This window comes from Mustela putorius, unplaced genomic scaffold (genome assembly GCF_011764305.1).
Source record: "Mustela putorius furo isolate JIRA1106 unplaced genomic scaffold, ASM1176430v1.1 tig00003845_pilon_pilon_pilon, whole genome shotgun sequence".
NCBI classification, from domain to species: domain Eukaryota; kingdom Metazoa; phylum Chordata; class Mammalia; order Carnivora; family Mustelidae; genus Mustela; species Mustela putorius.
The window spans coordinates 89,072,631-89,088,845 of record NW_025421998.1 but is presented as its reverse complement, the minus strand read 5'-3'; the positions used below and the strand labels follow the sequence as shown (position 1 = coordinate 89,088,845).

Below are 16,215 nucleotides of genomic sequence, written 5' to 3'. Positions count from 1 at the left end.
TTGTTTTCTGGTGGTTGGCTTCTAGTTTCATAGTGTTATGGTCAGAAAAGGTGCATGGTAGGACTTTGGTCTTCTTGAATTTCTTGAGGCTTGTTTTGTGGGCTGATACATAATCTATTCTAGAGAATATTCTATGTGCACTTGAAAAGAATGTGTATTCTGCTGTTTTAGGATGAAATGTTCTGAATATATCTGTTAAATCCATCTGTTCCAGTGTGTCATTGAAAGCCACTGTTTCCTTGTTGATTTTCTGTTTAGATGATCTATCTATGGATGTAAGTGGGATGTTAAAGTCCCCTACTATTAATGTATTACTATTGATTAGTTCCTTTATGTTTGTTATTAGCTGTTTAAATGTGTTTGGGTGCTCCCATATTGGGTGCATAAATATTTACAATTGTTATATCTTCTTGTTGGATTGTCTCTTTTATTATTATATAGTGTCCTTTGTCTCTTTGTCTTGAAGTCAATTTTGTCTGAAATAAGTATTGCTACTTGGCTTTCTTTCTTTCTTTCTTTCTTTTTTAAGATTTATTTATTTATTTGAGAAAGAGAGAGAGAGAGCATGAGCAGAAGGAGGGACAGAGGGAAAGAATCCTCAAGCACACTCCCTGCTGAGGGTGAAGCCTGATGCAGGAATCTATCTTATAACTCTGAGATTGTGACCTGAGCCAAACCAAGAGTTGGATTCTTAACTGACTGAGCTGCCCAGGTGCCCTCCTCCTGTCTTTCTTTTGACATCCATTTGCATGATAACTACTTCTCCCTCACTTTCAATCTGCAGGTGTCTTTAGGTTTAAATGTGTCTCTTATAAGCAACATATAGATGACTCTTTTTTTTTTTTAATCCTTTCTGACACCCTATGCATTTTTATCGAAGTGTTTAGTTATTTACATTCAAAGTAATTATTGATTGATCTCTGTTTACTGCCATTTTATTACTTGTTTTGTGGTTGTTTCTGAAGATTTTCTCTGATCCTTTCTTGTCTTTCTCTCTGTCATATTTTGCTGATTTTCTTTAGTGACATTTGGATTTATTTCTCTTTATTCTTTGCATGTTTATTAGTGGTTTTTGATATATGGTTGTCATTAGGTTTGTCTATAACCTCTTCTACAAATAGCAGTCTGTATTAAGTTGGTGGTCATTTAAGTCTAAACCCATTCTTTTCTCCTCTCCTCCCATGTGTTTTTTTTTTTTAAGATTTTATTTATTTATTTGCCAGAGATCACAAGTAGGCAGAGAGGCAGGCAGAGAGAGAGAGAGGAGGAAGGAGGCTCCCTGCTGAGCAGAGAGCCCAATATGGGGCTCGATCCCAGGACCCTGGGATCATGACCTGAGCCGAAGGCAGAGGCCCCAACCCACTGAGCCACCCAGGCACCTCTCTCCTGCCATGTGTTAAGTATATGTTATTATATTTTATATTTTTGTGTGTATGTGAGTTCCTTGACTTATTTTTTATAGAAATATTCATTGTTACTGCTTTTGTGTTTCCTGCTTTTGTACTGTCACTTTTGGTCTCTCCTTTCCACTCAAAGTGTCTCCTTTAATATCTCTTGAGGGGCTGGTTTAGTCATGAACTCCCTTAGTTTTTGTTTGTCTGGGAAACGTTTTCTCTCTCCTTCTGTTTCTGAATGATGTTCTTGCTGGATAGGGAGAATTCTTTTTTTTTTTATCATGATAATATTTTAATATCATACTTAACTGCCCTACACTGCTCAGGAACCCCTGGAGTATTCTTGGCTGCAGATGTTTCCCATTCAGCACTTTGACCAAATCATGCCTCTCCCTTCTGGCTTGCCATGTTTCTGTTGAAAAATCTCCTACTAGCCTTCTGGGTCTTTCCTTGTAAGTTAATGACTTCTTTTGTCTCACTGCTTTTAAGATTTTTTCTTTATCACCATAGTTTGTGAGCTTAATTACACTGCATCTTGGTGTGGGTCTGCTTTTGTTGATGTTGTCAGGAGTTCTCTGTGCCTCCTGGATCTGGAGGTCTGTTTCCTTCCTCAGATTAGGAACATTTTCAGCTATCATTTCTTCAAATATATTTTCCGTCCCCTTTTATCTCTTCTTCTTCTTCTGGGACTCCTATAATACAAATGTTATTACATTGGATGGATTTACTGATTTCCCTAAGTCCATTCTTGTTTTGTGTAATTCTTTTTTCTCTTTTGTTCAGCTTGATTACTTTCCGTGACTCTGCCTTCGAGGCCGCTCATTTGTTCCTCTGTTTCTTCTATCCTGTTTTTCATCCCATCACGTCTGCCCTCATTTTGTTTACTGGGCCCTTATAGCTCTGCTGTGTTATTCCTGATCTCTGTGTTAAGGGTCTCACTCATGTCTTCCACTCTTTTCTTAAGTCTGGTGAGTATCGTTATGATCATTGCTTTAAATTCTCTGTCAAGCAGGTTACTTACATCTGTTTTGATTAGCTCTCTAGCCATGACCTTGTCCTGTTCTTTCATCTGAGATACGTTTCTCTGTCTCCCCATTTTGTCTGCCTCTCTGTGTCTGCTTCTATGTGTTAAGAAAGTTGGCTATGATTTTGGCTCTTGAAAGTAGTGATATGGGCACCTGGGTGACTCAGTTTTTAAGCGTCTGCCTTCAGCTCAGGTCATGATCCCAGAATTCTGGGATCAAGTCCTGCATCAGGCTCCTTGCTCCATCGGGAGTCTGCTTCTCCCTCTGACCTTCTCCAGTCTCATGCTCTCTCTTACTGTCTCTTTCTCTCAAATAAATAAGTAAAGTCTTTTAATTTTTTTTAAATAAATAAATAAATAAGAGAGTAGTGACTTTATGAAGACAAGGTCCTGAGTGTCTTGCAGGGCAGTGTCCCCTTCTCACCAAGACCTGGCCCTTCAGGGGAGGCTCCGGTGTGTTGCTAACACGTTGCTGTGGTGTCTGAGTCACTGCTCCTTTCAGCGCATCATCCGTGCTGCTGTTTGACTGTTGTGGGCTGTGCTTGCTCTCCGTGGTGTTAGTGGGACCCAGGCAGGCCAGCTCTGAAGGGGCAGCACCACCAGCTCCCTCGTTTTCAAAGAAGTCCTCCAAGCACGCTCCACAATCAGTTTGGACAGACCTGTCTCCTCTTTGCTCCAGATGTGGTATAAACTGCTGTGTTTTGTTTTCAAGATTTATTCATTTATTTATTTGAAAAAGAGAGAGACAGAGAGAGGGAGAGCGAGCTTGGAGGGGGAGGGGCAGGGGGGTGGGAGAGAGAGAGTCCCAAGCAGACTCCCTGCTGAGTGCAAAGCTCACCACACAGGGTTTCGTCTCACAACCCTGAGATCACCACCTGAGCCCTGAGCCGGAACCAAAGTCGGTCGCTTCCCCGACTGGGCCAGCCAGGCGCCCCTAAACTGCCATTTCTACGTTGCGTCTCCCCACAGGCTGCTGGCCCTTTAAGGGCGGGGACCCGGCTGTCACGCGCCCTTCTGATTGGCCCAGGGCTGGGTCAGCTGACTTCTGCCGCTCTAGGCTTCAAGTCTCCTCAGGATTTACAGGCTCCTGGAGTGCAGCTGCTCTGGTGTTTAAAGCCGAAGGGTATGGGGATTCGTCTCCCCTGTGTGAGCTCCCTGGTGCCAGGACCCATTGCTCCGCCCTCTCTGTGTGCCCAGGTCGCTCCCCGCGGCGGGCAGCCTCCCGCCATCTTTCCGACCTTCCTGACCTTTCAGACGCAGCTTCTTCTCTCTATTCGGTCGTGGGATTTGTTCTGCTGGTCTTCGGGTCACTGCTGGGTTTCTTGACTGGGACGGGGGTGATAGCTCGCTGTGAGCGTGGAAGGGGGCGAGCTCAGGATCCTCCGCCCCGCTCCCCGGCCTCCCGAGCTCCAAGTCTCTCGCCCACTTTTAAATCAGATTATTTGGGTTTTGCTGTTGAGTTCCTTAGATATTCTGGATATTACCGCTGTACGGGGGTGGCTCAGTCAGTTAAGCCTCTGCCTTCAGCTTAGGTCATGATCCCAGGGTCCTGGGATCGAGCCCTGCATCCGACTCCCTGCTCAGCGGTCCTGGGATTCTCCCTTTCCTCCTGGTCGTGCTTTCTCGCTCTCTCTCCTAAATTAATTAATTAATTAAATATTTTAAAATTTGGATATTAACCTCTTATAGATAGACGGTTTGCAAATATTTTCTCCCATTCTGTAGGATGCCTTTTTATTGTGCTGACTGTTTCTTTGGCTGTGCAGAGCTTTTTACTTTGATGTAGTCCTGCTTTCTTATTTTTGCTTCTGTTGTTGGTGCTTTTCGTGTCATAGCTAACAATCTTTGCCAAGACCTGACGTTAAGGAGCTTTTCTGCTGTGTTTTCTTGTAGGAGTTTCACAGTTTCAGGCCTTAAATTTAAGCCCTTAATCCGTTTGGAGTTCATTTTTGTGAGTGGTGCGAGATAGGAGTTCCATTTTTCATTCTTCTGTGTGTGGCTGTCTAGATTTTGCAGCACCATTATTTTTTTTCAATTTATTATTATTATTATTGTTATTATTTTTTGCAGCACCATTAATTGACGACATTACCCTTTCCCCCACAAGTCTTTTGGCTTCCTTGTCAAATATTGGTTGACCATATATGCATGGGTTTATTTCTGGGCTCTCAATTCTGTTCTTTTGGTCTATTTGTCTACTTTTATGATAGTACCATTCTGGTTTCTCCTTTTTTGTTTGTTGAATTTTTGAAAATAACATGCTTCCAGTTTTCAAAAACTGCTATCAAATTCAGCAAAAAATCTGCATATGTCATTGGTAAACGAATGAAATCCGGTATATTTTTAGTATTTCATTTTTGCTGTACTTTTTAAGGTAAAGGAAAATAACAGCCAGTTTTCAGGTACAATGCTGTTTGATTACTGTAGCTTTATAACAAAGTTTGAAATGAGGAATTATGATGGCTGCAGTTTTGTTCTTCTTTCTCAGGATTGCTTTGGCTATTTGAGGTCTTTTGTTGTCCCATACAAATTATAGCATTGGTTTTTTGTTTTTTTTTTTCTATTCTTGTGAACAAGGTCATTGAAATTTTGACAGCAATTTCATTGACTCTATACCTGGCTTTGAATAGTTTGGACATTTTTAAAAAAGATTTTATTTATTTATTTGACAGAGAGATCACAAGGAGGCAGAGAGGAGGCAGGCAGACAGAGGGGGGAAGCAGGCTCCCTGCTGAGCAGAGAGCCTGATGCCAGGCTCAATCCCAGGACCCTGAGATCATGACCTGAGCAGAAGGCAGAGGCTTAACTCACTGAGACACCCAGGTGCCCCAGTATGAACTTTTTTTTTTTTTTAAGTATTTATTTACTTGACAGAGAGAGAGATCACAAGTAGGCTGAGAGGCAGCCAGAGAGAGAGAGAGAGGGAAGCAGGCTCCCCGCTGAGCATAGAGCCTGATGTGGGGCTTGATCCCAGGACCCTGAGACCATGACCTGAGCGGAAGGTAGAGGCTTAACCTGCTGAGCCACCCATTTAATGACATACATTCCTCCTCCCTTCTGCTAACTTTAGGCTTACTTTATTCTTCTTGTTCTAGTTCCTGGAGGTGTAGAATTAGGCTCCTTGAGATTTTTCTTCTATGCCTTTATCACTATGAGCTTCCCTCTTAAAACTACTTTCCTGTGGCCCAGGAATTTTGATATCTTGGGTTTCCATTTCTGTTTTTCTCATTTTATTTTTTTGTCATTTCCCTTTTGATTTCTTCTTATTCCCATTGGTTTCTCAGGGGGATGTTGCTTATTTTCCACAGATTTGTGAATTTTCTGGTTTTACTCCTTTATACCATTACCATCAGAAAAAGACCCTTGGTATGATTCCCTTCTTAAATTTGCCACAGCTGTTTGTGACTTAACATATGATCTGTCCAGGGGAATGTGCTTAAGGCTTCCTGGTCATTAGTCTTGCCCTCACCTTGTACATTGTTTTAATTATGAGCCTCTTGTCTTGTTCTTTTTTTTTTTCCTTAGATTTTTTTAAAGAATTTTTTAAGATTTTTAAAAAAAGATATTATTTATTTATTTGACAAAGAGAGGGAGCTCAAGTAGGCAGAGAGTCAGGCAGAGGGAGAATGAGAAGCAGAGGAGGGAGCCTGCTTCTAGGCTCGATCCCAGGACCCTGGGATCATGACCTGAGCTGAAGGCAGACACTTAACTGACTGAGCCACCCAGTCACCCCTCTTGCCTTGTTCTTATTCTTTTTTTTTTTTTTTTAAGATATTATTTATTTCAATCTCAAGTAGGTGGAGAGGCAGGCAGAGAGAGAGAGAGAGAGAGGAGGAAGCAGGCTCCCCACTGAGTAGAGAGCCCCATGCGGGACCCTGAGATCATAACCTGAGCCGAAGGCAGAGGTTTAACCCACTGAGCCATCCAGGTGCCCCACCTTGTTCTTATTCTTAAGACCCCCTCTTTGGTTCCTGTTATGTCCTCCTGTTTTGTGTCCTTGCCTGGGTTTCTTACCCAGAATATCAGTTCCCAGTGTTGGGGTTGTGCCCTTGAACCCCAGACCCTCTGGCTGGGTCTCTGTTTCTTACTGCCTGGTCTCCCTCATTCCCACTGTTGATCTGAATGTCTGTCTGTCACTCCTGGTCAGGCTCCTCTGAGACCAGAGGTAGAACTCTTTCCTCTGGCTGGGGACCAGGAATGAGGGTTGGGGAGGCAGCCGCAACACCGACGTGCTTGTCCACTCTCTCTGCTCTGCCCACAGCACTTCCTCACGGCCCTGGGGGGACTCGTGGCAGTGCCGCTCATCCTGGCCAAGGACCTGTGCCTGCAGCATGACCCCCTGACTCAGAGCTACCTCATCAGCACCATTTTCTTCGTCTCTGGCCTCTGCACTCTCCTGCAAGTGTTTTTAGGAGTCAGGTAGGTAAAACTTTTTCCCCTGGCTTCTGACTTTTCCTTGCTGGAGTATCAGCGAGATTTGCTCTGCTTGCAGCTGGAGAGGTGGTTAGGCAGCTGGTGGGACCTGCTAAAGGGAACACGGGACTAGGAATCAGAGCCTGGGTTCAAGTCCTTACTCCAACACTTAACTGTCTGTACTAGCTAGGATTCTTGATTAAAGTTACATAAATCCAGATTAGCTTAGGCAAAAATTCATTCTTTATTAATGTATAAGATCAACGTAGGAGAAAGGCAAGGTGCATCACATGTCAGGAACAGGGACTCGGAAGATGGGACTTCTCTTGTTTCTATAGAGGCCTTCCCCTAATGTTTGTGAGATGCAGGGCAAGAATACAAACAGGTTCCCACACACTGTGTGTCTAAATATTGGAGAGTTTCAAACCGAAGTTACAAATTCTTAGATAAGATCTGTTCTGATCATTCTGCCTGGAAGGCCAGGTTTGAATTTACAATTCTGCCACCGCTCTAAGTTCTACTTTAGGACTTAACCTCACGGGAGGCAGGGGCAGCCCCTAGCCTGTGGCCTTCCCCCTTCTCTTCCTAGCTCAAGCTTTGCTCCAGAGCCCAAATGGTCTAACATGCATGAATGTGGACACCCCAGCCTGCTTGTCCAAGCTCCACACCCAGCCCCAACACACACACGCGCATACACACACATACCACATTCCCCAAACAGCAGACGCTTGGCCCTCCTTAGGCTTGGGGGTGTGCACATTTGCTTCATGGTCGGCCTTCAGCAGGACAGACCTGGGGAGGAGACCCAAGCAGCCTCTGGAAAAGACTCAGGGCCATTTACACTGAGAATTCTTGGCTCTCAAAGGGGAGAGGCACATGGGTTTGACGTGGACATGTCAAACATGTTTCCCAGAGAAGGCAGAGTGGAGCTCTCTGGAGCGTCGGGCTAGGTGCAGGGGGCTCTTCTGTCCTGTCTGAAGACAGTCTCCTCATCACACTGCCAGTGCCTGACTATGTTGGCGCAGACAGGCACCCCGCAGAGGAGTGTAGACAGGCTCTGGCAGTCCTCGCACTTTTCTCCCAAAGCAGGTGAGATCTGCTCTGGAGAGTCTCCCGTTTTAAAATCCCAGGGAAGAGCACTGATTGGTGCAATATAAGCCAAATGCCCAGCTCTCACCCACCGGGGCGACAAATATGGAGACTCCCCTTGAGCAGTTTCCCAAAGAGTCAGGGAAGAGGAGTTCTGTTCTGAGGAGACGAGTTGGCAGAGGCTCACTAGTGGGGTACGTGGTTTGGGACCCATAAAACAAGGTCGATGCCGGCACTGTCTTTCCTCCCTTAGAGTCCCACTGAGATGAGCAATTGTTCAAATTGGTGTAGTCACCTTTTAGAAACAAAAAACATCCAGTCCCTTGTGTACCTATGTAGGCCGCTAAAATTAGCCCGAGTAACATGGAGTTTTTTTGCTCTGGCGCTGGCCTGGACAAAATCGTGGGGCCAGGAAAATGATTTGTTGGAGCTTTCCTCCTCCTCACTTCCATACCTCCCCTCTTCCTGCTCTCCACCACTACCCCCTGCCCCACCTTGATTCCCAGAGTTCCACACAGTGGCTCTGTGCGGCTGCCATCTGCTTGGGAAATCCCTCTCTGTGGCCTTCTCTGGCCCTCTTCCGCTCATCCCCTCACCTCAGACCTGTTAGTCCTGTGTCTTCTTCCTTTAACATTAATTGAGCATCTAGTCCAAGGACAGATCCGGGCTCTGTTCCGCCTGAAGCTTGCACAGTTTTTGGTGTCCTCTTTAAGGAAAAGGAATCCAGAATTATGAATACAAAAGCATATGTGAGAGAGAATATTATTAACTTGGAAAAAAATCACAACAAATCACAAATTTTGAAAAGTAGATAAACACCACAAATGCTGTAAATTCCAAAATACAGCATGGCATTTTTATTATTTAACATTCTTACGGCACCCTATCATATTTCTCCCCCACATTTTATGCCTGCGGACTCTTTTCTTCTTTAATTGAAGGTTGTGTACTCTTTGATCACCTCTTCATTTTATAAAGAGAAGGAGAGATCGTTCAGTCACTCCTCTAGCATGGGTTCATCCAAGTTTGCTTGGAAATACTGGTAGCTGAGATACAGAAATGCTGCTGTAGATTTGTGCCCTGCAAACACAGAAATTCTGTTGCATTTGATTTCTATCAAAAAATTTTAAAATGTGCGCTGCATTTATAAGTGTATATGGTGCGTTGTTAAGTATATTCTTTTTTTTAAGAGTTTATTTATTTATTTGACTGACAGAGATCACAAGTAGGCAGAGAGGCAGACAGAGAGAGAGGGGGAAGCAGGCTCCCTGCTGAGCAAAGAGCCTGATGCAGGGCTCGATCCCAGGCCCTGAGATTATGACCTGAGCCAGAGGCAGAGGCTTAACCCACTGAGCCACCCAGGTGCCCCTATTAAGTATATTCTTGAGAGGAGACAGAGTCCATCTTGACTGCATAGAAATGAGAACCAAATCTTCTCTGGCAGTTTCACATATCTGACGGTGGTCAGGTTTTCCACAGACTTGCTTCTGGCGCCGTGCATTTCAGACCTTGTTTCTCATCCACCACCCACATATGTCAAATGCCAGGTGCAGTGGGACACATTCATAACATCATGTGACCTCAGGTTCTGTGCCCTCATGCCATGAAGTAGATCGAGCTGGCGTGGGGTGGGGGGTGGGGGGTAGGAGCATTGCAAGAAACAATCATGGCACCAAGGTGGCTAGAAATAAATTAAGTATCCGTGGGTGGCTTAGTGGTCTCAAACCACATAAATACATCCTACCACACTCAAACTCAATTTATCCTGACTCAGCTTCCCCTTAAGCAGATCCTAAGTGCTTACGGTGTTTCAAATACCGTCTGATGCAAGATTCAGGGTCCGCAAGCTGGCGGTACAAAGAGATAAGAGTTGTAGCCAAATGTGGCTGAAACTGTTCACTTTTGCAAAGTCGACAAAGACATATGGCTAGTGAACGCAGGGTAGGGACCCCTCCCCGGACTTTAGAAGGAGTCAGGCAAGTGAAAATCCCTTCGCCAAAAATCTCCATTTGACCTAATCTGTGCCAGGCCTGTGCTCAACCCTGGGGTTGTGAAGGGAAATGGAAAACATTTCCTGCAGTGGGCTTCTGGCCTGACCTATCTTGACAGGAAATGACTGGACAGGAAAAACATTAATATGCATGTCTTCTTTGTCAGTTATCTGAATTAAACCACACAGGTCTAGATGATATGGGGCTGGCCCCTAGTTTCCAGGAGAGGCTGACTGTAGATAGCGTTCCAAGGACTATATTCACTCTTGGCATGGCCATTTTGCCTGAATCCAATCAAAGGCACTTTGCAAAGTGCTTCCTTTGCAAGTCATTTCCAGGTGATATGCCAAGGCTTAAGTTCTTAACGATCTCTGCTGAGGAGTGGGACACACCTGCCCACAGCATTGGTGGGTTAGTTCCCTGCTCTCTTTCTTCTGTCACCATCTCTTAGAGCCAAAATTTCTTCCAGATCCCTCATCAAGGACTCAAAGAGGTATAGGGTTTGCTCTGGTTTCTCTCTCAGAACCCTAAAATGCAGATACCTTCCCCCATTTTCCAGGATTGGCCCTAGGAATGTAAGAGGCTGCATTAGCATTAGGGAGGCCTTGCAGGAACCTGTCTGGGGACCTGGGGACCCCACCCCTGTCCCGGCCCCATGGAGAGTTACAAAGGGAGGAGCATTGAGCTTCGAAACTGGAGGCCTGAACCCTAGTCTTGGCTTCTGTGCCATGGGAACTTGGACAAGTCACTTACCCTCTTTAAGCCTCAATTTTCTCATCTATAAAGTGAAGGAATTCAACTATACAGTGTCTGAAGGCCTCTTTGATCTCTGTTATGGACAGCTCTGATGTTGACAGAGAATATGATGAAGTGCCCTATTTTAATTGGATTACCGGTAGTAAAAGCACCTGTGGGCTTAGCCTGATGGTGGGTTTTGTGAGAAACAAACTCATCAGGAGTTAGGATCCAAAGAACTTGAACTTACCCCTTCATTAAATATGCAGAGAAAGAGGGAAATAAAATTAGGACGTAAAATCACCCTAATGTCTTTAGACTAAGGTGAGGGCAGGAATAAATGTGCCTTTGGCTCTACCCATGGAAATAAGCTCCCCTCCCCCCAGATGCTGATAAGTAACTTCCTGAGACATTATGGATTATAAAACCTAGCTGATAGTCCATGACTCAAAGGCCAAGTAGATCTGATTGCTGTTTATTTGGTGATAACCCAAAACAGGCTGATGTTGCAATAAGATTTCAGAATATCTTAGTGATTAAAATGACATTAAATAATAAAAAATGATAAGATTTGATAACTGCTGCTCTTTTTTTTTTTTTAAGGGAGTGCACGTGCAGCATGGCGGGGGGGTGGGGGCAGAAGAAGAGAGAATCTTTAAGCAGGCTGCACGCCCAGTGTGGAGCCCAGTGTGGGGCTCAATCCCACTATCCTAAAATCCCAAGCTGAGCCAAAAATCAAGAGTTGGACGCTCAATGGACTGAGCAGACCAGGTGCACCACTGCTCAGTATCAGAGCTCACAATCACTGCGCCCAGTGTGGGGCGGGCAGCTGTACTCCTTGGCAACATGGATAGCTGCTTCCCTGGTATGACTTTAGGGGTCTTAGGTGCATCCCCCCAGGAGCCTTCCTCACTTAGGCTGGTTCTATAGAAAGGCCATACCGACCGACAGGCATATATAGTTTTGTGGCCACTTTGCTCCTGCCTTCTTGACAGCCAGGTCACCAGATGTACCAATGGAGCTCTGGCTGGAGCAGGAACAGTGGTGGCTTTGGGGGTAGAAGAGTGACCGGGCCATCCATCGCAACAGAGGAGTCCCGAACACGGGGCTAGTACTTCTGCTTCTTCTGGGTTTAAGTTGAGTAGTTACGAATAGGGGAAAGCACATGATGACATTTCCTTATCTGGTCCAGGGAGCTCTGTAGAAAATGAACAAAGTGCTCCATGTCCAGTAGGAAGTAGCTGGGACTCAGAGTGCTCACTAATTCTTACAACACAGTGACCCCTTAAAACTCAAGAGGAATTCTTTAGTCCCATCTTACAATCCTGGGTCTCTGCTCCCCGTTCTGATCGATTTCAAAGAAAAGTCCCCGTGACATCATCCTTTACCCACTCATTGGATTGACTCAAGAAGGGAACATCAAAATGATGACATGGGTGAGGTTGGATTCCAGCAGCTCACCCTCCAGACACATCTCTCCCCAACGGTTGACCACTTCCCCATTTACCCACAGGCTTCTTGAATTGCACATGTCCCAACCCCAGACCTTCTCAGGGCAATCATCCAGGTTCTCAAGTGCAGAAGGCATATTGCTCTCCCTAGAGGAGACTTCATGCTTCCTTTCCTCTCTACCCTGGATAATATTTGCATTATTTTCTCCTGAAGTCTTCATGTTTCTGTGAAGAGGAACTGTTTTTTTAATTTTTCTAAAGCCTAGAGAATTATATTAGAAAATGCACACAAGGAGCTTAGCTCAGTGCCAGGTACAGAAATTTATTTTTCACATCAAGGAAAGGATTGTACTATACACAAAATTTTGTACCCTCCTTCTCCTTTTTAATAAGTACAAAATTTTAATTGTAAAAAACAGCTCTCCTTTTGCTCTTGCTCTTTAAACATATACAATGCACTGTAATATTTTTCCATTTTAGCAAGCACACTTCTGCAATAGTATTTTTTAAAAAATGATCACTTAGTATTTCATTCTCTAGAATATATAATTATATTCAAATTTATTTAGCTATTTCCTATTAAAGAACGTTTAAACTGTTTCAAGATTTTCACTATGGTAATAGCAGCCAATGTAATTTATAATTATGAGAGGTAGAAATTATATGTATACTGAGAATCATTTCTCTGTTTGAAGACAGAAAAAGACTGGTAGAAATCTTTAAGGTTATTGGTGGGTGGTTTACATTATATATGAAAGGTATTTATTATGTGAGTGCTGATAACATTTATCTGGTTAAAAATAAAAAAAGACTAGAACAAAATGTTAATCATTTCCAGGTTATAGAATTAGGGTGATTTAAATTTATTCTTTATATTTTTCTTTATTGCCATTTATTTTCCTTCAATGTCCATGTATTACTTCATGACTGAAAAAAGTAGCAACCATTTAAAATGTATTTTTAGAACAGTTTTGGGACATGTTTTGTGAGCCATACCCTTTGAATCTGTGCCTGAGAGCAAAAGTCCAGTAGGTTGCCTCTTACTATCTTGGAGGAGGGACTGAGAGCTATGGATGTAGGCCCCAGCCTTGAGACAAGTTCTGAGAGCCTACACCTTTGCAACTTCACCTTCTTTCATCTTTGTTTCCCCAGTTCATTTCTTCATGATCGGGGTATAGCTCAGGGGTAGAGCATTTGACTGCATTTCTCCATGATCAGCATGAAAGCCCTAAAAACAAAGATGGGCAGGTATGTCTTTGGGGCAGAACAGAAGGGAGAGCTGGAGCAATGGCTCCCAATCCATCACTGGCTTTGGGCAGAGGGATGCAGTGGGGGGACTGGGGTACTCTCAGGGTAGTAAGCAATGATAGGTTTAAAGAAGATAGACAAACAGGCTTCCCCTTCCTACCAGAAGTCTTCCTCCCTCCTTTTTTTTTTTTTTCTAGACTGAGGCAAACATTTCATCCTTTTAAGCTGATTATTTAGGTACTATCCTCCAAATCTCTAATTAACACACGTCCCTTTTAGGTATTACTAATCAGTGCACCAGTATCAATGTTTGAGGTCTCCTCTTCTTTCACAGACCCTCACTCACCACATACAAGCAACTTCCCATCTTCTTATTCTTCTATGCTCCCAGCTTAGTTCAATATTCCATGTCGACATTATAATTAATAACTATGATATTATTTGGAGCTGAATCCTGTTCCCTTTTCCTGCCCAAATTTTTGTTTTCCCTGGAGTTTACATCTTTCTTGTTTCTAATATACTTACTTTTCTATGTACTTATTTCTAATTCAATTCTATACTCTTTGCTTATTGTCTAAATTTTTTCTTAATAATTTCATTCACAGGGCACCTGGGTGACTCATAAGGATAAGCGTCCAACTCTTGATTTCAGCTCAGGTCATGGTTACAGGGTCATGAGATCAAGCCCCACTCCACACTCAATGTGGATCCTGCTTAAGATTCACTCACTCCCTCTTCCTCTGCTACTCCGTTCCTCCCCTCCTCATGCTCTCTGTCTCTTTAAAAAAAATTAAATAAATAAAATATAAATAATAAATAAATAAAATAATTTCATTCACATTACCTTCATCTTGATGAACTATCTCCTGGAACTCTCTTTCTCTATTTTGAATGGTTGCTGTATATAACTGGTATACATTATATATGTCATCCTCAGATGCCCCTACATCCCTATCCTGGAATTCCCTTCATGTCAGTTCTCAAGTCTAGGTCTCTTGTTCCCATATATTTTTCTTTTTTTGAAGGAGCACAATAATCCAGTAGCTTCCTGAGAGAGAGAGAGAGAGAGAGAGAGAGAGAACAAGAACACAGGAGATAAATTTTGTAAGACTTTGTTTATAAGAAAGTATCTGGATTCTACTCTCACACTTGATTGATAGCTTAGCTGGGTATAGAAATTTAGGTTGGAAATAATTTTCTTCCAGAATTTTGAAAGCATAGTTCCATTGCTTTGTAACGTTCAGTGTGATTTTAAGAAAGCCAAAACTTTATGTAATCTCTCCTCCTTCCCCCAACCCAGAAGCTGGAAAAAAAAGAAAAAAACTGCTTTATAATCCCAGTGTTGTAAATTTTTAAGTTATTTGTCATGGCCTGAGTTTATTTTCATCCATTATACTGTGTACTCAATAGTTCCCTTTAATATGCGAAGAGTTATTTTTCAGTTTGTTTGAGTTTCTTTCTCAATCTCCTTTTACTCACATGCTGGATTTCCTGGAATGGTCCTCTAATTCTCTTACCTTTTCTTACCTATTTATAACTTTTTGTGTTTTTGGTCTTTGGGGAGGAGGAAATTAATCAACTTTATCTTCCATCATGTCTACTGAATTTATTTCTACTCTAATACTTCAAGAATTTTTTTTTGTTTTCTGAATATTCTTGTTTTATGCATCCTATTCTTGTTTTATGAATGCAAAATCTTCTTACTTGCCAAAGATATAAATGAAATGAGAATGTGTTTGAAAAAAATTATCATCTCTTGGGGTCCGTGAGTGGCTCCGTTGGTTAAGCATCTGCCTTCAGCTCAGGTCATAATCTCAGGGTCCTGGGATTGAGCCCTGAATTGGGCTCCCTGCTCTTGGGGAGTCTGCTTCTCCCTCTCCTCTCTACCTGTGCTCTCTCTCACTATCTCTTTCTCTCTCTGTCTCCAATAAATAAATAAAATCTTTAAGAAAATTATCATCTTCCTACAGGACAAGTTACTTTCATTATTGTTTCTTTATTTGGTTTCTTTATTTGGTTCTCTGTCATCTAAGGTCCTGTGGTTATCTTGTGATCCTTGTATATCTGCTCATATTTAAAGGTTGGGTCTCAAAAGTTTGACTGTAGGTTCTGAGCCTGAGACTGGATCTTGTTCACTTTGGACTTCATTGTTGCATGATACATAGGAATGCCACATAAACCAAATGCAAGGGCCACCATTTACATTGTACTCTTGACATGTTGTCATGAATTTCGAGTATGTTTATATTTTTCCTAGCATAGTTGGGGAAGCCTAAATTTCAGTTACTTTATGCTTTTCCACTCAGGTTGTCCTATCCTCCAGAAAAGGACCTTCTAGCCTCTTGCCTGGAGAGTAAAGGGCTGGCTGGAAATGTGCTAGAAGCTCAGTGGGAAAGTGAGCTAGATGTTTTAGTGTTCTGTGTGTATATACTAAATGAATCACCCCAGTGTTCAGTATGGTATCTCCACTTCAGCTGTGCCAGTTTCTCTGCAGAATCCATAGATCCTGTGTCTTGCCTTTTCTACAGAATAAACTAGTCTTCTGCCAAGATGGGGAAAGGACAGTTACCTGACTGGTACTGAAAAAGACATTAGACCTGTTTTAGCTCCACATTTACTCTTACATCAAGAGCCAGTATTTGATATGTTGTGAGTTTTTCAGTGTAATGTCATTTACCTATTGCTAGTGTAGAATACTGATTCCCCGGGGGCAGTCAGATCAGTTACCACTATCAATCTACTCTCTATCTTTCAAAGATCTCCTACTCAGATATTCTTATCTTGTGGTTTATCCCTCTAAAATATATTTTAAGGTCATTTTATTGGAGTTTCAAGAGAGGCTGATTGTATAATCTCAGAAGTCAACAATT

General features: G+C 42.9%; 1 protein-coding gene across 12 annotated transcripts in view; it reads left to right on the top strand.

Moving 5' to 3' along the window:
* Positions 1-16,215, top strand: part of LOC101693604 (solute carrier family 23 member 2) — a 69,627-nt gene that overhangs the window by 5,402 nt on the left and 48,010 nt on the right. For 10 of the 12 annotated variants that reach the window (XR_006601417.1, XR_006601415.1, XR_006601416.1 and 7 more), the window contains exon 3: positions 6,680-6,837. Coding sequence is in view for 6 of the 12 variants with exons in the window: in XM_013050168.2 (XP_012905622.1) it covers positions 6,680-6,837 (158 nt within the window). In the remaining 6 variants the exon portion in view is untranslated. Of the gene's footprint in view, positions 1-3,387; positions 3,542-6,679; positions 6,838-16,215 lie in introns of all 12 variants that reach the window. The other 2 variants (XM_045063005.1, XM_045063006.1) reach the window with 1 other exon arrangement.